The sequence below is a fragment of the Onychomys torridus genome, chromosome 1 (genome assembly GCF_903995425.1).
Source record: "Onychomys torridus chromosome 1, mOncTor1.1, whole genome shotgun sequence".
In the NCBI taxonomy this organism is placed as follows: Eukaryota; Metazoa; Chordata; class Mammalia; order Rodentia; family Cricetidae; genus Onychomys; species Onychomys torridus.
In genome coordinates, this window is record NC_050443.1 from 91438393 (window position 1) to 91465276 (window position 26884).

Consider the following 26884-nt stretch of genomic DNA (forward strand, 5'->3'; position numbering starts at 1 on the left):
TCTCTCTCTTGGATTTCCTGCCTGACTATAACTTGACTCTTCATAAGCCAGAGCAGCTTCTTTATTAACCAATCATAGCAACACATATTCATAGTGTATAGAAAGACCATCCCACAGCAATGTCACACAATGAAATAAGAGTCACAAAACAGGAAAAGAGGAGTTAAAGTGTATATAGAATTCCGAGGAGCCTAACTGAAGGCAACCAGGCATGAGGCTGGTCCAAAATCGAAAGAGAATCATTGTTGGTAAATAGATAAGATAGTAAGACAAGGAACCCAATCCCAGAGCTGTTCTGTGGCAAAGCTGCCAGAGCACGATTGGCTCAAGGCCTCAGAGATGGCTTAGGGAACAGTGGGTCCAGATGAATGGAAGTTCAAGTGGATTCAGCCCAACAGAGAAATCATTGCTAATCTGGAGACAGTCTGCATTTTGTTAATAACTGTTGATTCTTCTGACACATACACATACAATGTTTTGATGATACACCTTTATATAACCCATGTGAGGGGATTGCAAAATTCCTTGGTCTGGTGTGTTTGTTAAACTCACAAACCTAGTTCTTCTGATAATGATTTTTAGACACATAGGTGTTTGTGTGTCCCTGATTTAATTTAATAAGTTCAATAGTAGCATTTTTTATTTTAAATGTTTCTTTTTTTTTTAAATGGGTATGAGTGTTTTGCTTGAACACACATGCGTGTGTGCGTGCGTGCGTGTGTGTGTGTGTGTGTGTGTGTGTGTATACTATGTACATGGCTGGTGCCCAAAAAGATCAGAAGAACGCATCGGATTCCCTGGAACTGGAGTTATGGATGGTTTTGAGCCACCATGTTGGTGCTAGGAATTGACCCAGAACCTCTGTAAGAGCAACTAGTGTTCTCAACATAATTTTTTATTTGCATGAAGTTAGCAGTTTAGGGCTTGTTTACTTGCACAAACAAGCTGCAAAGTCATCCTGTCTCAAAATTGAGCAAACTGCTGCTTTATAAAATGAAGTCCTGTAGGGTAAGGCACAGCCTGAAAACCCAAGCGCCTTTAATGTGGAGTAACTTAGGGCATATCTTGATCTCCACAGTTGCCTTTGTCACAGCCTGCTAAGCCAAAACTGTTTCAAAGCAGACGATACAGCTACCTATTTACTTGCTTGGCAAATTAATGATAAATCATAGACTTAGAATCTATTTTATCATTTTTAAGTTGGTTTTGAGACAGAGTGACATCTCCCAGGAAGGCCTTGAACTTTGTGTATCCAAAGATGACCTTGAACTTTCAATCACTCTGCCTTCATCTCACAGCTGTTGACTAGGTTTCAGGCTGTGCCTACACACTCAGCTTTATATGATGCTGGAGATACAATCCAGGGCTTCATGCATGTTAGCCAAATACTCTGACAACTAAGGTGTGTTGTCTATATCTTATTTCAGTTTTAAAACCTGGGATTTGAGGCTAGAGGTGTAGCTTAATGACTCTACATTCACTCTCTAGCACCATTAAAAATATTTTTTTAAACTGAAAGCCTAAGACCTCTTTACATTTCTTTCATTTTTAATTAAAAAACCTTATTTTTATCTTATGTGCATTGGTGTTTTGCCTGTATGTATATGTGAAGATGCCAGATCCCCTGGAACTGGAGTTACAGAAAGTTATGAACTGCCATGTGGGTGCTGGAAATTGAATCCAGGTCCTCTGGAAGAGTAGTCAGTGCTCTTAACCACTAAGCCACCTCACCAGCTCTTATATTTCTATATCTGTACAGAGCAGAAAAATACAACAAATACAGAGAAATTCTAACGTTCAGTCGGTAGAGCATGAGACTCTTAATCTCAGGGTTGTGGGTTCATGCCCCATGTTGGGCGCCAGATATTGGTGAAATTATTAAGGCCACTCCACGTAGTTAAAAGGGAGGTTTATTTTGTGGGGTAACTTACAAATGAAGGGATAGGTTGTAGGGTCTGGCAAAGGTATGGCGCAGTCTGGCGGTGTTCTCTGGAGAACTCTGCTTGGTCTACCTCCTGCGTCCAGCGTCCCAGCACCAAGAGAGAGAGACCTCCTCTCGATCCTGGGTCTTCCACTTCCTCCTCCACCCCGCCTTGTGGGCGTGACCATTACCAAAGCCTCAATGGGAGTTGGAACTTCCAGGCCAATGCTGGGATGGCTATCTACCACACTAAATGAATGAAAGGCCAGCAGCTCTCCCAAGAGTCCTCCACACCTTCAGCACCATGTTGGTATTGCTAAAGCGCCCAGCCTGCTGTGCTGAGCAGCTAACCAGTTTTTCAAAAGTCTTCCCAGCCTGCTGACAACCATTTCTAGACTTCTTTAATGCCAGAGGTTTGTGGAACTTGCCCACAGGCTCCTCCCAAGTTAAAGAGAACCCAGCTTCCAAGCATGCCAGTTAAGGATTTAGCTTTAAGAATTTGTGGAGGGAGCCTCACCAGGTTCCCTGTGAAAGAGACAAAGCAGATTGTTATAGTGGTAGCACCAGGCTGAATTACCTAGCCTCTATCATATAAACCAATCTAATAAATGCCTTTTTACAATATAATCAGTTCATTCATTGAGTGATCCTTGACTTTTAAGAAACAGGTGTATTTATTTACATCAAGTAAAGCAGTTTTGTTTTGTTTTAAGGCTTGCTCAATAAGAGAGAAATCGTGCCTGGTACTGGAAACCTAACTAACTACCAAGTCATAAGGAGATCATAGATCTTGGGGAGAACCTATAACTGCCATTTTACTAAACCAGCATAATTCTTAAGTACATTCTAAATATTTATTCTTATACTCACAAATAAGTATTTCATGCCTCATCAACGAAATAGCGCTTTGCAACAGATGAAGATCATTACAGAAAACCACAGCCAATCAAGTGACCATATGAATGCCCAGGTCCAACTGATGCTTCTGCAGCACTGCTCCTGCATCTAAGGCTGAGGGAACAGAAAGGTTGTAAAAGCTAGAGTAACTAAAAGGGTTTTTGACATTTCCTCACCTGAGAATTCAAAGAAGCTACACTCATGAAGTCTCATGAACATGCTGCCTAAGAAGACCTGAACAAGGATGACATCAATAGACATGCTAACATGAAAGGGAGAAATCTCATGAAGCCTCAACCCTAGATAAAGATAGGCAACCAAAAAATGCTGACAGAAGGAGAAATAGCCTTCCTCAGGGGAGAGCCCCAAATTGATTATCCAACATCAAGTAGTCAGCTCTGAAATCATACAAGTAATATTATATGTACTGATCAGATTTTATTTATATATTTAGGGGAGAGAGAGTATAACCACAATTAAAACACAGGGACCAGGAATTTGAGAGCATGGGAAGGGTTGGAAGGAGGAAGGGGGGGGGGAAAGCAATGTGATTATGTTTTAATTTTTTAAAAATTACTATATGTACACACACACACACTCACACATATATGCTTACATACATACATACAGTCTCACTCTGTAGACCAGGCTAGCCTTGAAATCACAGAGATCTGCCTGGCTTTGCCTCCCAAGTGTTTGGATTAAAGGTATGCACCATCAAGCTTGGCTAGAAAAAAATGTTTGTTTTTTTTTTTTTCAGAAAAGAATGTAAGGAAAGAAAGAGCACATGATAAAAAAAAAATACTTTGACTTAACAATGAAAAGAAAACATTAAAATTAAAGATGAAGAAAAAATAGCTCTTTACAAATAAAAACAGCCACCCAAAGGATATAGGTTATTGCCATTATTCTCGGTTACCCTCTAGAGCTTGATGCTAGACTTGCTGAAAACACCACAGTTTGATGGCAGAACATAGAGAAATCAAGCTGATGCAGAATTGGAAGCATCATTCATTCTGGCTAGCTTTCATAGTGCTGATGTGTGTTTTGCAGGTTCCCAGGGGAGAAAAAAATAAATAAACCAGTCTTACTCAACTGTGACTCTTACAAGCTCCAGAAATCTATGGCTTGACAGGACATGCCCATTGGTTCAATAGTGACACAAATGTTATTAGGTAACCAACAGCTTTCTAGTTGGACTTAACATTCCACTCCACATGAGGGAACTCATATGTAATATAAATCTGGCCAAGAACCTGTGGTTGGAGAGGTCAGACCTTACTGCTCTGTTTTATTGAAGGAACATAGTATCAACACTGCCTTCTAAATACTATAACCATAGTACAGCTCTCAAATCTCATCAGAAATACCTCTCTGCAATGGTGGCTATTATAGAAAATCACAACAAGCCAAACTGCAGAGAATTAACTCAGCCCTGGACAGAACATCTATATCTCACCTCCTAACTTTAAAAGGTCAGGAAACCTTGCAGAAAAGTGAGACAGAAAAGTTGGGAAATCCAGAGGCATGAGAAGATTGCTGCAAAATGTCTTCTGAACCTGACTATTTCACTCATGAATTCATAGAACTTGTGGTTGCCAGCATAAAAAACTGTACAAGATCAAGCCAGTCAATGCTCCAAAGTAAAGAGGGAAATGACTCATGAGACCCCCCCACCTCCTAGCTGAGGCACTGTAGGCAGTTGATGTTCCTGGAATAGTTGAGGCTGTTTTCTTCAGTGGAGTAGCCTGGTAGGTTACCCATGCTCCAGTAGATGGCACCCTCAACCCGTGTGCACGCCAGTAGCACTTGTTAAACTTGGTGGAATATAAGGAAAGCATCAAGTTGGAAAGAAGATTGGGGCGGGGGAGTAGTTGAGGGGAGAATGAAGGATAAATATGATCTAAATCCTTTGAAATCATAATGAATTGCAAAAACATCAAAAGATGAGAAAAAGAAAATAATTCTAAAACAACAAATTGGAGAGGCCTCTATGTGGGTCTCTGGGTCTCTGGGAGGTATGCTTCTAGCTGGACTCTCTTGGGTTTCCTACCATTCACTCTGGTGCTGTAAACTAGCAGAGTGGTGAGCCGGCCTGTTGTTTGTTTTGACATTACATTCATTTTAGGAACTTCCCTTCTTTATTCAGTAGGAGCTAAGCTGGTCACAGCTTTGCAACCTGTGGAAGAAGGTTTTCACTTGAGAATCCTTGTTGTGTGTATGTAGGGTGTTTAATATGCAGGCCAAGTGGTATCTCCTACATGTCTCAGAGAGCAGAGGGAGTAGAGATCTGAGATTTGTACTAGAGAGAGAACAGAGAGAAGCCAGCACTCCTGTCTCAGTAGTTTCAGATTCCACCTGGAAGATTCCACCTGGGGGTTAGGGGGATGCTCCAGAAATCAAGTGATCCAGTGTGCTTAGGAACAGTTTTCTGACCACAGGTTTAGGCTTATAATTCTCTATTGTGATCCTCATGCTACCGAGTTTGCTCCTTGGTTCAGAAAGTAGAACCTTCATGCCCTCACAGCCCAAATTCCTTACTGTCTAAATTTCTTAATATGTCCACATCTGACCTTGCTCTTCTCCATGATGGTGTCTGGTGGCCCTCTCCCACCCCAAATCCTGGCAGCATGACTGGGGAGTCCTCTTCTTTTTTAAAAGAGGGTCTGTGAATTATTTCTCTTCTCAGTCACAGATTCACAGAGGCAGCTTCTAATCTACCACCTTACCCTGAAAATCCAAATGTCTTACTTCATAAATATCCTGAGATCAAGATAATAGATTATGATTGGGATATAATTCAGTGTTTAGAGAATGTACTTAGCATGTTTGTGGCCCCGAGACACAGCAGTCAAGAAATAAAAGGATGCCACAAGTGAAAACGGTGGCTTCCAAGTGTGGAACAGAATTTGTCCTTCGGGGGTCCATCCAAACAGCCTTTGATGCAAAGAGGAGTCCAGACATCTCCAAAGAAGGAAGGGTGAAACTGAGTTCCAATAATCCAAGGTTGTCTCCTAGGGATAGAGGGTGGGGCACTAAAAGGTAGGCAGGATAATTGAGCTTGTGGGCCTCGTCCTAATCAATTTATTATCCTAAATAATTCATATATATCATTCTGTTATATTAGATACTAACTAGCAAAAAACAAACAAACAAAAACCTTTAAAATGGGAAATAGGATGCTCAGCCATGGTAGATGGTGAGAAAAGGAATATGGGAATTACAGGCTCCATGATTTACAAAGACAGATACTTAAAAAAAATAGAATTAGATATTCGTTTTTTAAATGCCTATATATGTGGCTAACTAGAATAAAAACCAAGAGAATATATTAAAACAAGAATATGGTAAAAAATAAAAAGATGGTGTGTAATCAAATAATCTATGTTGAAATTCTAAGGTACTGCAGCATGCTACTACATAATCTCAAGAGTGAAGAGTGGATGCTCATTTTTATATTTTTCTTTTTAAAAAGTGAGACTAGAGAAATAGCTCAGCAGTTAAGAGGATCTGAGTTCAGACTCTAGTACCCACATCAGGCAACTCACAACTGCTTATAATTCTGACTCTAGTCATATACACACCCTTATACACAAATACAGTCTTTTAAATAAACCATATATATTTACACAAGATTGTAATAAATATATAATAAACTTTCTATTTGTGAAGAAAATTCCATTGCCTTCTCTTATTCCTCCTCCTCATAGATCTCTGTTTACCCTCTCATAATTTCATTTCTCCTATCATGTCATACAAATACATAAATTTCTACATCCTGCATATGAGATGCCTGTCTTTCAGTCTGGCTTATTTTGCTTAACATGATCTCCAGTTGTTTTCACTTGTAAAAGGTATGATTTCATTCTTTGCTAGCTTAAAATTAAAAGTGAAATATACAATTTATACTTCAAGGATTCTTTCATAAAGTGGCTATAAGCCGGGTAGTGGTGGCATATGCCCTTAATCCTCACTCTCAGGAGACAGGGTCAGGTGGAACTCTGAGTTCAAGGCCAACCTGGTCTACAGAGTGAGTTCCAGGATAGCCAGGGCTACACAGAGAAACCCTCCCTTGAAAAACCAAAATAAATTAATAAAGTGGTTAAAAAGCTTAAAAAATAATTTGTGTTATGACAATTACAGGCACATAAAATATTTAATTTATGAAGTTAACATACTGGAAGTAGAAAGTATATGTGTTTATAGAGAAAGCATTTTTTAAAAAGATTTATCTATTTGTATGTACACAAAAGAGGGCACCAGATCTCATTACAGATGGCCACATGTAGGTGCTGGGAATTGAACTCAGGACCTCTGGAAGAGCAGTCGGTACTCTTAACCTCTGAGCCATCTCTCCAGCCATAGTTCTTCTTTATATTTACAAAGAGCTCTTTGCAGACCCAGCATGAAAGGGATTGTGATAGTATGTTAAAAGCCTTCTTTTCTGGAGAAATTGTTGTTATCACACTTTTTAAAAGATTTATTTATTATGTATACAGTGTTCTGTCTGATTTTTAAAAGATTTATTAGTTATCTAGTTATCTATTTATTTATTTATTATGTATACAGTGTTCTGTCTGCATGTTTGCCTGCATGACAGAAGAGCATATCAGATCTCATTATAGATGGTTGTGAGCCACCATGTGATTGCTGGGAATTGAACTCAAGACCTCTGGAAGAATAGTCAGTGATCTTATCCTCTGAGCCATTTCTCCAGCCCCTTATTGATAGCACTTTTAAGGAAGAACAGTAGCATCCCTCATAAATTAAAAATAAAAATTATAGGTACTGAGTAAAACTATAAGAAACAAAGATATGTAATGAGAGAGATAAGAGCTAGATGTGCCATTATTTTACATGATCAATGGTCTAGAAAAATAAATTTCATCAAAAGATACACAATTTTAATTTATAAAGGAATCCAACAACATGTAGGAGAAAACTGAATATTACTCTGCACAAAAATAGTCAACTAGCAAAATAATAAAACTTTAAGTGCCCTTCAGGATAGACACAGATCTGTATAGAATTTATTAATCAACATGAGCTACATAAATCCAGAGAAAATATAACTTATTTAAAAAGAATAAAAAGAGATGAGAGTCAAATAGAAATCTTACAGTGCTGATGGACTAGATGAGATAATAATGATAATAAAGATGATAATTTGTCCTAAAGCTAATAAGTAATTTTAATAATAAAATTTAATTTTAATTGCAATTGTGTCTAAAAAGATAATATCAGCTTTTTCAGGTGTGGCCCATCCTTAGTATTCCCATACTCCTGGCTGCCTGGAATGGAGACAAACTTAGGATGATTTGGTAGAAGTGGAGCCCATGACAACCCTACAAACCTCTTCACATACCCAGTAGTCATATTCTTATGTGAATAAGTGTCTAGTTGGCAGGCATGGTGGCTCATGCCTTTCATCCCAGCACTTGGGAGGCCAAGGCAGGCAGATCTCTGTGAGTTTGAGACCAGCCTGGTCTACATAGAGAGTTCCCAGACAGCCAGAGCTACATAGAGAGACCCTGTCTCAAAAAAAAAAAAAAAAAAAAAACCAATTAATTAATTGGTTTCTAGTTAATTTAGGTGAAAATACTTTTGGTTCATTCTAATATCAATTTCATTCTCTAAACTAATTTAGATGCTTACTAACATAAACATGAAAATGGGAAGAATGGGCTTGGGCTTAGGCTAAAAAGACTGATTCCATATCTTGCAAAACAAAATATTTGAAAATATAACATTAGACTAGTTAATCTAAACAAAGAATTATTCGGTTTGAGAGAATAAATAGAATGTGGGCGAAAACAGGCTTTGTGATCAAAGAAGGACTGAAAAGAAAGTTCTACTGCATAACCTGACCAGTAAGTAGTATCTGCCAATTTGACTTTTGTGAGACACTCTCCTTATGATGTAGCCCTGATTGGGCTGGAACTTGATGTCTAGGCCAGGCTGGCCTCAGGTTTACAGAGCTTTACCTGCCTCTGCCTCTTGAGTGTTGGAATAAAAGACATATGTCACCACACCAACCTTTTTATCTTTATTTTTTAAATAAAGCATACATATGTTTAAATAAAAACTTCTAAATAGTAAGTTTTACTATTTAAAAAATAACAAATTTGTTCAATTTTTATCAAGGCATATATAGTATCTAATTTATGGTGCTAAGTGGCTAGAAGTGAAAACCTGTGTTTGGAGAACCTACAGCTAAGAGGTCCAATACTGACTACAACCTGATGTTTAATTAATCAAAATGTTAAATCAGTTTTCACAGTTATACTAGCCATATTTTACATGAACTGTTACTATCATAGACAGAAGAGTGTGGAATATTTCCATTATTGTACAATATTTTGTACAATATCACTTATCTAAATAAATATCATAGGCTCCATATTTTGTACCCATGTAGTCTATTGTGTTTTTCATACTTAGAACTCCTCAAAGTTATGAATTAATGCTTAAATTTGGGGGCTCTATGGAGACAATAACCATGTCTGTGCAATACAAAACAAATGGGCATATACCCATAATGGACACTAAATAAGGATTGGTAAATAATGGATAAACCCTGTATTTCTATTCCTTGCAGTTTGGAGTTCAGAGTATAGAGTATAGTGTATAGTATACTCTGAGTTTATGTAATGTCAAATGCTTTATAGTCAAGTCGTAGACCACTTTCTACCCCATTTCCTAAGTATTTCATTGTGTTTCCTAAAAAGAAGGGGAGAGCAATACCCAGATAGTGTGTACTTGGGGACCTACTACTCTGGAATTAAAAACAGGCAATGTTCAAAATATAGAACTGAGGTAAATGAGTTAAGGACATTTTTTTTCTTGTGTTATTTTACAAACTCATGTCAATAAAACCATTTGAGTATATGTCATGACAAGAGACATGGGACTTATTTGTAGATTTTTTTTTTGTTATTTTAAATTATATGTATGTGCATATGAGTGTAAGTTCTGACAGAGGCCAAGGGCATTGAATCTTTCTGGAATTGGACTCATAGGTGATTGTGAGCGACCTGATGCAGGGCCTGGGAACCAACTCAAGTCACGTGATGGAGCAGTATCACTTTTAATTTCTGAGCCAGCCTCCAGCCCTGAGAAATAGTTTTAACAAGTAAGAAACACTACTAATTTGATTCATGATCATGAAAGTTTTATTTTTATTTAAGGAGAGAAGTGGGAATGTGTAAGTCATTCTTTTATAAGTTCTGTAGTAACATGGTTTAAAAAGAAGAACATATTGAAATGGAATCATTGAAAGAGAGCTTAAATGAGCAAAGGTAGAATCAAAAAAATTTCTGGATTTTCATTACAGTAGAAGTATTAGCACTTGGTGATCTTCACAGAGCTTGAGAAGGTAGCAGCACATAATGTTGCCCCTTACTGTCTAGTAGATCAGCATTTACTGAGGTTTAGCCTTAACTAATACATCCACATCAGCTTTGTCTCCCTCTCCGAGACTTTTTGGATTGCCATCAACAAGGACATTTTCTTCCTTCTTGGTGGGCCTCTGGTAACCACCTTCTCTGGCTGCCATTTGAACTCCAAGGCTAACAAAATTGTGTACATCTTGCAGCTTCTTTCTCAGCCATTGCATCCTCTCCATAGAGGCCAGGTGTTTGCCCAGGTTGTGCATAAGCTGTATTTCACTGACAGCTCTCTTCCTAGGAAGAACAGAAAGAGAGAGCCACTCAATTAGCTCCCCATGTCCACATCATAAAAACCTACCACAAAACCTCAAGTCCACCTCTTCCCAGTGCAGAATGGGCTGCAGCACTTACTTAACAGGTTTCCCATCTGTTTGGGTAAGAAGACAAACTGCCAACATGATGATCATTACTTTAGCCATGGCTTTTTCAGACATCATCTTTACTAAAACGAGAAACAACATTGAGATAGTTTAAGATACCATTGGTGTTCTAAAGTCCTGGTAGTTATTGTTCATAACCACCTAAGCAATCAGCAGTTAGCTGACATCATAGTGCTCAATTGAGTTGTTTTTCATGAGTCTTTGGAATTAGTCTCTTTATATAATGGTTACATTAGTAAAATAACATGTACTCCTAACTTAGAGAAATTGGATACATGGCTTTCTTAGGTAGCTTTCTGAATTTCTTGTGCAAATTTTAACATGAAATTTAAAACACATGATGAATGAAGAACACTTTTATCATTTCTTCCCATATTTATATTGGCTATGCCTAAGTGTTTATAATAGGCTTGAAATTCACTAATCTTTTAATTAGGTAAATTATCACTGTTCAGTGAGCAAACACTGTTTTCATGATTAAGCTTATTTTCACATGCTATCATAATAACCATAAATACTAAATTTGTAGGATTTTATTTTTATTTTTGAGATAAGGAAATGCTATGTAGCCCAAGCTGAGCTTGAAGTTATGAGCCTCCTGCCGTGTTCCCTAGCACATTGGGGGCTCAGGCATTCACCACCATGTCAAACTATAAGGTTTAATTTTGATATCTTTACTGTATTAATAATGTACACACCTCTTACAATGAAAACAATGTGTCATGGCTGGGAGGATGCCTCAGTTAGTAAAGTGCTGGCTGTATAAGCATGGACCTAAGTTCAGACCCCAGCACCCACATAAACATGTTGGGCACAGACAGCAGCAGTGTACCTGTAATTCTAGCATTGGGAAAGTTTCAAAAACAGTAGGTGGAGAATGATAGAGGAAGACATCCAGCACTGACCTCTGACCTTCACATGCACACACATATTCACGTGTGTGATAATACACATACTAAGTATGGGTCAAAGCTTTTAAAAATCAATTTCTTCTATATTGTTCTTGGAGCTTTGAATGAGTGTCTGCATCTTATAGCTTCAGCCCAACAGCTATGACTTAGTATAACTTCTAGTTCATTCTTCTTGCTCATAAATCAATATGCATATTTTTTGGATTAATCTGTAGGTCCACAGTAGCAGACATTATTATTATAGTAGCACTTTAAAAAATAGTAACTATTCTACTTCTTAAGTGACACACACAATAGGAATGAAAAAATTGCACCCTTAAAAATAGAATAAGAAACCTTATAATCTGCAATATTTCTCTTCATTGCACACTGCAAGTTGTTGGTGGAGTAACCAAGGAAAATCTGGGCTCAGTCAGACACAAGCATTGTAGCTGGTGGACAGGAGCATTGATGTCTAGTCCTATCAGTTCAGGTGACCTAGTGATATCTCTGCTTTATTTCTTGTTCTTTTGAGGAAGATGGACTTCTTATAGAGGAATGCCATGAAAAGAGCCCCAACGACCATAAAGCGTCCTTAAATACTCGCAGTTTTAAAGACTAGCAAATGCTGTTCTTTGTGTAAGAGGAATGAATATTCAACAGTGAAAGGAAAAGCTTGCAACCTTAGTATGCAGGCTAAGCTCCTGAGAAGCCATAACATTTAAAATATAAATAAGGATACCCTACAGGAAAATAAACATATGCTACACATGATAAATTATTGTTGATTTTTTACATCAGGATTATTGTCTCTCCACCAGCTATTGTTATTCCAAATTTTTGAATAATAATAAGTTACTAAAGAGTACCATGCTAATGTTCATCAATTTTCTGTACTTTCAGGTGGTTTTTAGAAAAGGTATTCCAAGAAGCTTTCATCATAAAAATAGATGGTTCATGACTTTCTTACCATAAATTTATTTTATTGCTACATTTTATATTTAGCAAAACTCACCTCCCCTTAACATTTTATAATAAAAATGGCGTAACATTGGTAGAAAATGGTCTGTATTAAAAAAACTTGTTCATTTATCTAAATCTCACAGAATCTAAAAAGGCAATTGAGAGATTCCTTACCATACAATGATTTCAGAGAAGATCCTTCAGGACAGCCACCAACTGATGATGTGTTAAGCTGGAGTAAATGAGACAGTGGATGAACTGAACTGTAGCTCCTCAAATCTGCATTTCTTATGTAGGCCTTTTGCTCACCAAGAGGAGCGTTTTATTGTGCAAGATGATGTCACTCCCAGTTCTCTGTATCTCAACCATAGGACCAGAGCAGTCACATACCCTCATCGGGCAGTACCCGCTCCTCTAAAGTTTCAGATAATTAGATAATAGAAGAAAAAGAGCAAGGTGCTGGATAAAGGATGTACAAAAGGTGTTGCAGCAAATACTAAGTACACCATGTAGAAAATTCTGACATGATTGATGATACTGAGTTTATATATTTTTAAAAAATGTTTCAGATAGAGTCTCACTATGTAACCCCAGCTAGCCTGAAACTCAATATGTAGACTAGTCTGGCCTCAAAACTTACCTAGATCTACCTGCCTCTGTTTCATGAGTGCTGGGATTAAAGGCATTTGCCACCAGGCCTTGGTACTTACAAAGTTTTTATTCCAAGCATTTATGATAAAGTTATTTCAATATTTAAAAGTAAAGCCTAAATACTTGTTATTTGTTATAGCCACATTATAAATACATTTGTCTTACGAAATCACATAGCATGCTTTTTTTTTACAAGCCATTTCCAACTAATTTATATCATCTTTGATTAGCTCTCCAAAGTATATCATATATATTGCTAGGAAGATGGCTCATTGAATAAAGTGCAAGTGTGAGGACCTGAATTTTGTTCCAGAACCCAACCACCCATCTAAGTACAGGTATTTAGATCAACAATTAGTAAATGGGACCCCAGGAAACTGAAAAGCTTTTGTAAGGGAAAGGACACTGTCAATAGGACAAAATAGCAGCCTACAGAATAGGAAAATTTTTTTACCTATTCTACATCCAGTAGAGGGCTAATATGCAAAATATAGAAAGAACTCAAGAAACTAGATATCAACAAACCAAATAATTCAATTTAAAAATGGGGTACAGATCTAAACAGAATTCTCAACAGAGAAATTTCAAATAGCTGAGAAACACATAAAGAAATGTTCAACATCCTTAGCCACCAGGGAAATGCAAATCAAAAATATTTTGGGATTCCATCTTACATCTGTCAGAATGGTTAAGATCAAAACCACAAGTGACAGCTTCTGCCGGTGAGGATGTGGAGCAAGGGGAACACTCCTCCACTGCTCATGGGAGTGCAAACTTGTATAGCCACTTTGGAAATCAATATAATGGTTTCTCAGAAAATTGAGAATCAATCTACCTCAAGACCCAGCTATACCACTCTTGGGCATATACCCAAAGGACACTTCATCCTATCACAAAGACACTTACTCAACTATGTTTGTAGTATCATTATTCATAATAAACAACCCAGATGTCCCTTGACTGAAGAATGGGTAAATAAAATGGGATACACTTACATAATATGCAGTTGTTTAAAAAAAATGGCATCATGAAATTTGCAGGCAAATGGTTGGAACTAGTAGCAGCAGTGGAGTGGAGCCAGCCAAATCCTAGAAGATAAACTGTGTGCTGGAGAGGGCAGAGCTGGAGAAGTTACCCAAGCCCTTTGGAGGAGTCCATAAGATCTTGAGTGAATCCCAGGTAATTGGACATTGAGTTATTTATACTGTTGTAGTTTGATTTCGCTTGGTTCAGATTATAACACTGCCTGGGTTCTTCTCTCTTGAAGAAGGTATTTAATTTTTATTTTTTAATGGAGCCCACAGCTGAGAGACTTGAACATTTTTAAAGAGTTTAGATTTTTTTTTTTTCAAGACAGGGTTTCTCTGTGTAGCTTTGCGCCTTTCCTGGAACTCTCTTTGGAGACCAAGCTGGCCTTGAATTCACAGAGATCTGCCTGCCTCTGCCTCCCAAGTGCTGAGATTAAAGGGGTGTGCAACCACTGCCCCGTGAGTTTAGATATTTTAAAAGAGACCAAATTTTAATGTGTTTGGATTGGTAAAGACTGGGAACTTTTAAAATTGTTTATGATTTTAATGAGAGATCTTGGAGATGAAAAAGAAAGGAAGGTATGTGACTTAATAGTAATGGATTTGTTTGTCAAGTAGACAAGGAGTCAGTTGTACTGGCTGGTTTTGTGTGTCAACTTGACACAAGCTAAAGTCATCAGAGGAAGTAGCCTCAGTTGAGGAAATCCCTCAATGAGATCCAGCTGTAAGGCATTTTCTCAATTAGTGATCAATGGGGGAGGGCACAGCCCATGGTGGGTGGTGCCATCCCTGGGCTGTTGGCCCTGGGTGCTATAAGAAGGTGGACTGAGCAAGCCATGGGAAACAAAAGCAAGTCAGTAAGCAGCTCCCCTCCATGGCCTCTTCATCAGCTCCGGTCCCTAGGATCCTGCCTTGTGTTAGTTGCTGTCCTGACTTCCTTCAGTGATGAATAGCAATGCTTAAGTGTAAGCTAAGTAAACACTTTCCTCCCCAACTTGCTTTTTTGGTTGTGATGTTTCATCACAGCAGTAGAAACCCTAAGACAGGCTGTAAACCACCTTCATAAAACAACTCTATAGATAACAGAAAACAATCACTATTTTTTCACAATGGTTTCTTCAAGGTCTAAGTACTTCTAGAAAACAACTATTCATTCTGATGTTTACCCTAGATATAGTGAAAACAACTATTTCATTCTAATGTACCCTAGATACAATGACTCTACTAGATTTCCTACTACATAGAGGGGGGAAATCAATAAAATGATTCCTAATGATATTTTGCTTTACTCATAAATTGGTGCCTAAACCAATTATCATCAGAGTGGCTTCCACTGGCAACTAATGGGAGCAGATGAAGAGACCCACAGCCAAACATTAGGCAGGCAGAGAGAACCCAAATTGGAAATCTCTATTGGGTCCCTCCACTTGTAGCTCAGGGAACACCTTAGAATAGGAGGAGGAAGAATTATAGAAGCCAGAGGGGTCAAGAACACCAGGAGAACACAGCCCACAGAATTAACTAAGCTGGGCTCATAGGGACTCACAGAGACTGAAGCAGCAATTACTGAGCCTACATGGGTCTGAGTGAGATCCTCTGGATTTATGATATGGTTGTTAGCTTGGTGTTTTTGTGGGACTCCTAACAGTGGGAATGGAGCCTCTGACTCTTTCACCTGCCTGTGCTTTTCAAACTCTTTTTTTGGAGCTGAGGATTGAACCTAGGGCCTTGCGCTTGCTAGGCAAGCGCTCTATCACTGAGCTAAATCCCCAACCCGCTTTTCAAACTCTTACTGTGTTGCCTCACCCAGCCTTGATATGAGGGTTTGTGCTTAGTCTTATTGTATCTTCTTTTGCTATGTTCTGCTCATATCTCTGGGAGGGCTGCTCTTTTCTGAAGGGAACCAGAGGAGAGGATCTGGGGGGCTTGGTGAGGGAACTGGGAGGAGGGGAGGAAGGAGAAACTGCAGTTGGGATGTATTGAAAACAAAAAAAAAAAAAAAGAAAAGAAAAGAAAAAGAAAAAGAAAAAAACGCCAACCATGATGGTGAGCACTTGTAACCCCAGTGCTTGGGGGAAGGAAGTGGAAACAAGCAGATCCCTGTTTGGGTTCCTAGAGCCATCCCACAAAAGACTACCATCCACATATGTAATCAGTAAGAACGTTTATTATCTCAAGAGTTCCGGCATGCTGGGGCTGCACATCTGACACAAAGGCAGAATGGCAACCCTGAGAGAAGCTCGAAGTCTCCATTTATACACAGCTAAAGGAATTTTAAGGCAGTTAGATCATTCTATCTATTGGCTTAAGCAAGTGGCACCTATGCTAGTACATTTCTAATTAGTTAGGACTAGTAGGGGCTTGTTAGGGCTACAGTTTTATCTTTGGGCAAGTTTAGTCAAGTTCCACAGGGGAATAAAGGATTTGCCACTATTGGTCATTGCCTTGAGATACTGTAGGGGATGGCCCAGGATCAGTACCTGCTATCTTCCTCATCCCTGCTGTCAGGGACAATGTAGATTGATTGCCCTTTGTCTGTGGTTCTTTCAGAAGCTGCTTTCTCAGTCTCAGGAAACTCAAATTGAAGCCTGATCTCTGTCAGAAGACTGAACAGCCTGTTACAGCATCTGCTGCACTCTCTCAATACCCAGAGCTTGCTAGCTAGCCAGTTTGGCCAAACAGCAAGCTGATCTGTGGTAACAACATTTAGTAAACACTAACTATATTTCCTATTTTGTACACATTATCCTGATAGTAGTTCTTCTAAGGATGTGTTATTATCTCTATTTTTACACAAGCAGCTTATGCTTATAAAAGTGGAAATGATAGAATTCAGTGACTTTATGACCCCCCCCCAAGCTTCTTTAATTCTTATTACCTGTTTCCTCTTAATGTAGTTAGTCCTTTCCACCTTAGTGTTCTTGACTTCAATTTACCTCATGCTTTCTCTTGTCCTGAGGATCCAGTCCTGATTCTCATGTTTTGCAACTGATGACTAAGATCCTGTTCCAAACCTAATGGGTACCTGATGCTGTCACTAGCCATGTCAAGTGTTGCTTTTCACCTGTCTAGAACACTTCAACTTCCTTGATACAGTAATAACTTAGGCAGCTTGCCTCTCAGCTAGAGAGCCATTTTCAGAATTAGGTCAGTTCTCTTGTCTCTGATCACACCCAGGTTTTGTCTATCCTCTTGCTGCTAACCATTGCCAAGGTACAACTGTGCTTAGGTAAGGATCAGTATGAGTTTGAACAGTATGGAATAAAGGATGAGAGGTATGTTAGACATATATTATTAGTGCTATTCTAGCAAATTGTCTACATTGGTCAGGTCTCACTTGGAGTATGTTCCAAACTTCTCTTTAGATTTGCTAAAGACAAAGTGGAATGTATCTTGAGGACATAAAATAGTTTGGTGAAAAGTTGAACAATATGGCATATGAAAGTAGTGGAGTGAAACTGGAAATGCCTTGGGATAATTATATAGCTGTATGTTGTTCTTTATAGTGCTATATAAGGAAGGAGTATGCCCTGGGTTTAAGAAGCAAAGACTGAAATTTAAAAGACGTTAGAAAGGATGTACAGACTCAGTTGATGGCTAATGATTTGGGCATTATAATTGTCAGAACAGGAGATCATATACCTTCTTAAGTAATGTGTTTCCCAATAATGGAAGTTTCTAGTGATAGTTGAGCATTTGTCAGGCATTGTATAGAGACTCATGTGTGGTAAAGGATTAAGTTGGATAACCAAGAGGTCCCTTTCAACTATAAAATCATTTTTGGTTTTTTCTTTGTTGTGCTGGAAACCAAACAGAGAGCTCTGTGGTGCTAGGCAAGTGTCTACCACCGCACACCTCAACTCTATTTAGTTCTTTTAAAATGACTCTTCTGGGGCTTGGGATATAGCTCCCTCCCACTATGTATGAGGGTCCTAGATTTATCCTCCCCAAGTTCTGGAAATAAGCAAAAACTCTTTTGATACAAATTGGGCACTCTTATGTTATTTTTCCATTATGCTCTGGTGACAGAAAGGCGAACTTAAAAAGTACATAGTTAAGGAAACACTTTTGTCACTAAAACCGTACTTAACATTCTGATTTTAGGAATTTTTCTCCAATTCTTTGGGTAAGTTTGTGGTACTTGACATAATCATGCTCTTAATCTTTCTCGTATCATATAGAAAAGAAAGTCAACAACATTATTAAGCTATTTTTATAGAAATATAAGACAATTTTGACAGTGACTCTCATTCATTATTCAAAGGCACTGAATATATACTCCCTTCCAGGGGCTATGTTAATCAATAGATGATTAAGACCTGGACCTTAGAGTCACCATATAGTTTGACATACTGTGGCAGGTGTTCCTCTAGAGATAGGAACAAGGCTTATGAAAGCTCTGAGAAGGGGACGACTAACTTCTGGAGGCTGTTTTACATGGCATTATCTCCTAGGGTAATGATGGACTTTCCCATCAGACAGAGTGAGACAGGATGGAGAAAACATCGTGTGTAGAGGCTGAGAAGCCATGAAGACTGAAAACTGAGCAGATGGCAGTAGAAGGAGAGAGGAAATGGATGGTGGCTCTATGGAAGTATGTGGGTACTGTCTGTGCTGAGTTTTGTCATTCAGTGCTCTTTACACTGTAAACTTGTGAGCATTGGCAATAGTGTTGTCCTTCAGGTGTTTTTAAAGGACTACTTGATCTTCTTACAAATAAGAGAGATGGCTGCCAAGATTGGATGCATAATTTATCTAAATCATCAGTCTGTGGCATCTCAGGTAGTAGGGAGGACATCATTGAGGGATTTGAAGGCTAAGGGCTATGTGGGTACAGGAAGCTGATAACATGGTAACAGAGAAAAGCTGAACATAAGTTTTTTGCTTTGAAAACCTCAGCTTTTTTTTTTAATTATATTCTAAAATTCTCAGAAGTCAGGTTACCAGACTTAATGTAGTTCTTACATTTTTGGCAGGAAAAAGGACAATCTGTTGTGTTCTTTTACCTCCAGGGGGATGTCCAGTTTGAGAGTGGTAGTGTTTCCTTGTGTTCACTCACTAGGAATTACTGCGACTATGGGAATTACCACCAAGCAAGAACTTCTAGGACTGGGAAAACACTAATACCGTGCTTTGTGTGTAGATTGCATCGCATCTATTTTTTTTAAATAAAAGATTAGTTGGAGTAAAGAAGAACTGCATTTCAAGAGTTGCAAATACTTAATATGTATAGTTTGATGATTTTTGACATGTGCACACAGGCACAGTTACCACCATGGCCAAAGTAATGGACATATACTACGTGTCTTCATAATGTTCACTTTGTCCCACAATTTTCACTTGAGATAGGGTCTTACTGTGTATAGCCCAGGATGGCTTCAAACAGAAATCCTCCCATCTCAGTCTCTCCCAAGTGCTGGGATTACAGCATTGCTCAACCATTCCTGGCTTCTCCCACCTTTTTTTTGAAGAACACTGAGCATGAAATTCACAATTCAATATTGATATCCTGAGCCCTATGTTGTATATCTTCAGGACGTGTCTGTCTTCAACTGACCCACTGACTTGTCATGAGCCCCTCTATGGGTTATAAAGTTTTGAGTTCTTTTTGACTTAACAAAAAAAAAAAAAGTTTCTCCCTGTGTCTACCTCATCAGCATCCTAACTTCTTTGTACTTAAAGACAATGAACAAAATGTTTACCATGACTTAGAAAATAATAGCTGATGAATTTTTAAAATTATTTTTGTAGTATTCTTTTGCTCTTTTAATGGTCTGTGTGTGTGCGCGCGTGTGTGTGCGCATGTATAGAAAGAGAGGTCATAAGTCAATAATGGGTGTTTTCTTAAATCATTATCCACCCTATTTTCTGAAACAGCATATCTCATTGAACCTAGAGGTCACTGGTTTGGCTAGTCTGGCTTGCAGGCAAGCTGTGGGCATTTTCCTAACTTTTCTTCCCTAGCTCTGAGTTTACAGGCATATGTTACCATGCTCAGCTTTTACATGGGTGCCAGAGATATAATTTAGGTCCTCATGCTTACACAGTAGGTGGTTTACTGACTGAGCCATTTCTTCAGCCTGTTGTTTTATTTATGGCACAGTGGCTGTGTCTTAATCTGCTATTTCAGCCAGCAGCTGACTCCGCAGTTACTAGCCTGCTTCTTTGGCAGTGGCCTGGCTATTCAGGCCACAGCCTGGCAAGCACTGGCTCTCCCGCTGCTAAAGGTAGCTTTAACTAACTAAATCTCTATTGTTCTGTTTATAAATAAAACTCAAGACTCGGAGGCTGGGGTGAAAACCTGCTAGCTCAGAGAGGTTAAATAGCACCTAGCTAACCTTCTTTCGTTGCTGATGTCTCCCCAAGAGAGTGTCCTAAGGCTCCGCCCAAACAAAAAAAGCCATGCCACTCTGGAGTGTCTCTGTTTCTTTCAGATGTCCTCTGATGCTCTATGATTACTTTCTGTCAACTAGTTGCTAACCTCCTGACCCAAGATTGATTTTATTTAATTAAGGCAAATGCTAACTTGGGGTTTACAGTGTGATTGAACATCCCCCAACATCAACTCCTGTCTTTCTTTCTCCATATAACCTGTATTTCTTGATTGGTTCTTGCTCTTGTAACTCAGGCTGGTCTTCAACATAATACGTCAAGCTGGTCTTAAACTTGAAAACCTTCTGCCTCTGATTCCTAATTGCTTAGATGACATGTATCAGCATACAAGCTTTATAAGTTTTTATTGATGGTTATTATCAGTGTGTCTCTCTAACAAGCAGCATTTACTAGACCATAGATCTTTTCAAATTCATGAAACTGTTATAAATCTTATAAATCCTGGTATCCACTACACTCAGGGAGCTGTTTCAAGGTAAAATATGCTGGCATCCTCATGCATAAAATACCACTCATGGCTTTCATCCATTCTGTCATTGAACATTCCGTTCTGCCCATGTCTTCAAACTTCTACAGTCATGCTTGTGTGAACTAGATGGGTGATAAGATGACCTGTACTGCTTGCACAGGAGTTTATTTAGCAGCAGGGACTGTGAGGGATGGCGAGAAACTGGGAGATGGGAATGGATGGAAACAAGCTGAACAGACCACTGAGACCAGTGCTGTACATTCTCATTGTCTGTTTGTTGAGTAAAGGTCTCATTGTGTAATCCTGACTGGCCTAGAACTCTCTGTGTAGACCAGGATGGCCTCAAAGCCAAAGAATATCTGCCTCTGCTTCCTGAGAGCTGGGATTAAAAGGCATGTGCCCCCCAGCCCAGCCTCCTCTAGATTCTCTATACTCTTTCATCTTTCTGCAAATGTAGTTACAGGAGTTCTAATGTGAAGTGGAGATAATATGATCTTCCCAGTTAAAGGGCCACAGAAGCTCTTTGCTATATGCTTGACCTTTGATAGAATGTCAGGATGTGACATAATTAAAACATGTCTTTCATATCCCTTTCCAACTGTCAGCTGGAATCAACAGATCGTTGACTCTGCTTCTTTCCTTCATGTGCTTGAAAGACTGTGGAAAAACAGGCCTGGTTCAGGATTGCCAACACTGCAATCCAAATAGTGTTTTCAGTTTAGCCAGGAGATATATAGAAGCTATTTATCTGAATTTTATTTTCATGAGATTTGGGGTATTTTTTTAAGTATGCCATCTTAACTATTTAATATTTCAAATTCCACATCTCCAAGTAGAATGTCCCCTTTCCCCCTTTGAGTTATGAGCTTTCAAATATGAGTGTCATATATGCAAGTACTTTGTGGTATAACCAAAAATGTGTGGTGAACCTGGAGACCACAGAGATGGCTTAATCAGTAAAGTGCTTACCACTCAAGCATAAGGACCTGAAGTCAAGCCCAATAAGTATATATCTAAAAGCCAGACAATGGCTTATAATTCTAGCCCTGGAGAGGTAGAGACACATGGATCCCTAAGCTCACTGGCCAGCCAGTCTAGCCTAATCCGCAAGCCCCTCGTCAATGAGATCCTGTCTCAAAAACAAACAGGCAAAACCAAAATAGGTGGCTCTCTCATGATGACTCCTGAGGCTGACCTCTGGCCTGCATAGGCACTTATAAACGTGTATATACATGCACACACATGCACTCTACCAAATGCATGTTGAATCTTAAATCTGAGAAAAAAAATAGTCCCTGTTTATCTCTCAGATTGGTGCACTTTGCCCCATGGTTCTCAATAGTGAACACAGAGTGGGAACAACATGGTCCCATCTGTTATTTGTCTCTCACATTTGACAGCCAAACTCCATGAAATACAAAGAATTCTGAGGCAGGCTGAGTTGTAAAACTTAGAGGAAACCAAATATATCTTGGAATTGTCAGTAGCAATATATGCTCATTGTGACAGGGGAGAGGACCCCTTCTGAAGTTAATAGACAACCCTAGAAGTATGTCCTCATATTCACAGGCCAGCACCATTCAGTGGAAACACACAGAATCCGGTTGGAATGTGTGTCAAGTTCTACTTATTGTCCACTTCTTGACTGAATGTGCTAGGGTAAGTCAATTTACATAAATTCTTAATTTCCACAGAAAATAGATAAACACTATCCCATAGGCTTGTTGAGAGGTTCATATAAAATGTTATATATGAAACTACTTCGTGCATTAATTTAATATTATTAGTTAGAATCACAATAATGACACTCATTTTCTGAATAGAAGTAACACTCATCAATCCTGTAAAGGTGATAGTGTTCCAGATGAGAAAAAAATAAGTTGGTGGTGATAATTCACTTCATTCATTCACTTCATTTGTGTGTCACTCGTATGGACTGTGTGCATTTCAGACATTACACAATTATTCTAAAGGCTACTTCTAGAACACTATTGGCTTCATTTTCTAAAATGAAAAGACTCTTCAACATCATTAAACTCAACAAAATTGTCCAGAAGGTGCTCTTGCTTGGTGCAAAGAGAACATTATGTCGAGAGTCTATGGTTCCCTGCTAGGGACATTTTCTAAACATCTAGAGCCAAACAAAGTGTGTAAAAGTTCTGTGAACTTAACTTCAAAATGTACTCAGCTGATTGGGCATTTTATGAAATCAACTAAAGGGAAGGTCAGTGCAGGGAGCACTAGACTGGTGTTATAGTTTGAATCTGAAATGTTTCTTGTAGGCTCAAGTTTTAGGGTGCCTTTCCCCTAGATGACAGAATGGGCCCCTAGGAGAGGGCTTTTGGAGGTGCTACCCTGGTCTCAGCCTCACTGTTGGCTTCCTAGTTCATTGTGATGTATATGGTCTCCAGCATATGTTCCTGCCAGCCCGTTGTGCCTTCATGACTGAAGCTCTCTGAAACCAGGAGCCACAACAGGTCTTCCTTTGCTTACGTTGCATCTGTCAGGCATCTTGTCATGGTGACGTGGGAGTAATCAATGCAACCTGGAGTCAGATGGCCTCAGTTCAGATCTTGACATAAATGGGTTAGACGGATTAGCAAATAAAAAGCCCAGAGCATTCAGTTAACCTTGAATTGTTTTTTAAATAATTTATGTGCAAGCATACTGAGATAAAAGATAAGTTTAGATGGGATCTACCTGTTTAAATTTTGATTCTCCACCCGAAGCAAGTCATAAATATCTACATTATATGCTTCTTTCAGTTTTCCTAATGATATTGCCCCCTTTTTTTAAATAACAGTTCTTATTTTACAGAATTTGTTCTTAATAGTCCTTATAGTTATACTCTGTCTTCCAACTGTATAATAACACAGCTTCTATGGTGGTCACATTCAACTTACTCTTCTCTTGTGCACTGAACAGTCACTAATGAGAAAATAGAATCGACATCGTCATTATGAGTTGAGCTCCTTAACAATAACTGGTACAAAAGTAACAATGCTGAGAACTATTCCTTGAAACTGATTTAATGAAGCATATAATCAAAGTTTAATAGCATGAAATGGCTTTTTGTTTTTCAGAATTACGTTTCATCTTTAAAATAACATTTATTTTTAATTAGGTGTGTGTATGGGGAGGCAGATATGTACATGCTGGAGCAGGTGCCTACAGAAGCTAGAGAAGTTGGAGTTACAAGCTGTTGACAGTCACCTGATATGGGTGCTAGGAAAAGAACCCAGATCTTCTGGAACAACCCACAGGAGCTCTTAAACACTCACCCACCTCTCTAGCCCTCATTTCTCATCTTTTGACCAGCAATCTTTTAAATTGCTATCTGCCCACCAACAAAAAAGAACATTGTAATTTTTCTCCTCTTCCTTTCCCACCTTCCTCTTTTTCCTACTCTTACAGTTTCAGGGAGCAACCCCAGGGTTTTGCAAGTTAAGCAAGTGCCCTGACAAAGGTGTTTGCCTCTGTTCCAGCCCTCAGTGTTGATTCTGAACTATAATAAATGGAGATCTTACTCGTTCCCATGCTGGATCAGCACTTAGTACTAACCATTTGAAAAAGTAGCCACAGGCATTGGTTTGTGTTTATTTTTTTTTCGACAAGGTCTCACTATGTAATCCTGGTTGGTCCAGAACTTGGAGAGATCGATCTACCTCTTCCTGGGATTAAAGGAGTGCATGTAAACTCATTTGTAATCTTCACTACGGAAGAGGATTGGGAATTCAAAGCTAGCATGGCCAACATAAGAGGCATCTTTCAAAAAAGCAAAAAGTCATGACAGTTGCCATTTAATAATTGTCCATACCAAGTTAGAATTTGGTTTTCTATTCATAAGTATGTCTTCTTCATTAAGAAGAGCCTCACGAGGCCTAGTGACACACACCTATAATCTTAGCGCTTGGGAGGCAGAGACAGGAAGATGCTGTGTTTGAGGCCAGCCTATATACTGTTGCAAAACTTTGTCTCAGAAACAACCTGTACGACAAATAAACTCTTTCCGCAAGTTGCTTTTGGTCACTGTTTATCACAGCAACAGAGATCACAGTAGCACACCATCTTAGCACACATGACGACTAAGATGGAATCCTAGAATGTAAAAGAGAACATTTGTAAAAACTAAGATCTGAACAAACAATGGTCTTTAGTTCATGTAAATATTGATTCTTTGGATAAGATGTTAATAATGCAGGGAATTTTGCAGTTGTGTGATGAGGGTAGGTGTACATGAACGCTATTCCATCTGCTCAAATATTCTGTAAATGTAAAAACTTTTCTAAAAAGTAAAAGGTATTTTTTAGTGTTTTAAAAAAAATTGCTTGCTTTTGGTTTGGTTTTGAGGCAAGGTCTTATGTAGCTTGACTGGCCTGGTGCTCACTGTGTAAACTAGGCTGGCCTTCCATCTTGCAGCTGTATTCCTGCCTCTGCCTTCTGTGTGCTCATATTTCAGGCATGCACACCCACATATAAAATTTATTTAAAAAAATCATAGATATGACAGACAAGAAAAAAAAACAAATGAATTCTCAGCATGGAAAAAATGTTTAAACTTGGTGAATTTTCCTATTCTCCATGGAGTTTTTGCACAACACTTTACATCATGCAGTGCCTATGGAGTAATCATAAATAATACCCTTGATGTAAACATCATTCCTATCTTAGCAATGAGAATCTTTTTTTTTGTTGTTGTTGTTTTTTGAGACAGGGTTTCTCTGTGTAGCAATGAGAACTTTAAACTTAACACTTGCGATATTACTGAATCAAGCTTACTCCACTGGAAGGCAGCATTTAAATCTGTGACTCTGGACTTATGCCACATTTCTGTCCTAATGTCTTGTAAAGACTAAGATTGAACAGGGTGGTGGTGGCACAGGCCTTTAATCCCAGAATTTGGAAAGCAGAGGCAGGTGGATCTCTGTGAGTCAAAGCCAGCCTGGTCTATGGAGCTAGTGCTATGACAACCAAGGCTGTTACACAATGAAAATCCTGTCTAGAAAAAAAAAAGATGAATAGAATGAAAGCAAAGAGCAAAGAATTCTGAGGTCAGGATTCTGTTTTGGTAGGTTATGTGGCTATAGAGAAAGTTCATCATGGGTCCTGTCTTTGAAGAATGTATACTATAGTTGGGAAGTCAAACCAGTACAATTCATAATAATACTAGATACACTGGACTGAGGGAGAAGGGTAGATGTGGTGTCAGATTCCTGCACTTGAGTATAGTCACTGCAGAGTAGAAGACTGTTTCTTTTAACCTGAGGGAGCGTCCATGGATACATATATTGATTTCTTTCCAGAAGTAAAATAAGATGACATGCACAGATTATAAATATTTTCCTTGTCAGAAAATAGTTCACAACTTGATTTTAAACTTGGATTCAAGAAGAAATTTCACTTATCAAAATTAATTATATAATGATAGTTGTACTCACAGAATACTTACCATATGCCAGACAGTATTCTAAGTATTTTATGAATACTTTCTCTTTACACAACAACCCTAATTTAGTTAACTTTCTTTAGTTTTACAACTAATGAAACAGCATAAATAAGTTTAAAGTTTCATAAACAAAAAGTTGAAAGTTTACCAAGAGCTACCCTACTTGAGGCGACAGAAGCATGATTTGAACAGAGGTAGTGCAATTCTAGAACCCACACTTAGAATAGTTAAAACACTTGCCTCCTAAATTGTGTTTGCTCACACCATAATTTATCTTGAAGGCATGTAGCTTATTTAATTTTGAAAATTATTTTCAACTTCTCAAGCATCCCAACTGTTAATTAGCAGGGGCATAAAAAAATATTTGATTTTGCTTTAATCTTAGTTCTATTATATAC

At 38.5% G+C, this 26884-nt stretch overlaps 1 protein-coding gene across 1 annotated transcript; it reads right to left on the minus strand.

Moving 5' to 3' along the window:
- Window positions 1–10238: 10238 nt before the first annotated feature.
- On the minus strand, window positions 10239–12895 carry Pth (parathyroid hormone). The gene is made up of 4 exons (XM_036184284.1): window positions 12809–12895; window position 12279; window positions 10618–10708; window positions 10239–10500 (listed from the first exon to the last, which is right to left on the minus strand). Exons 1-4 carry the CDS (start codon window positions 12893–12895, stop codon window positions 10239–10241), a joined length of 441 nt encoding a protein of 146 aa, XP_036040177.1.
- Window positions 12896–26884: the final 13989 nt, after the last annotated feature.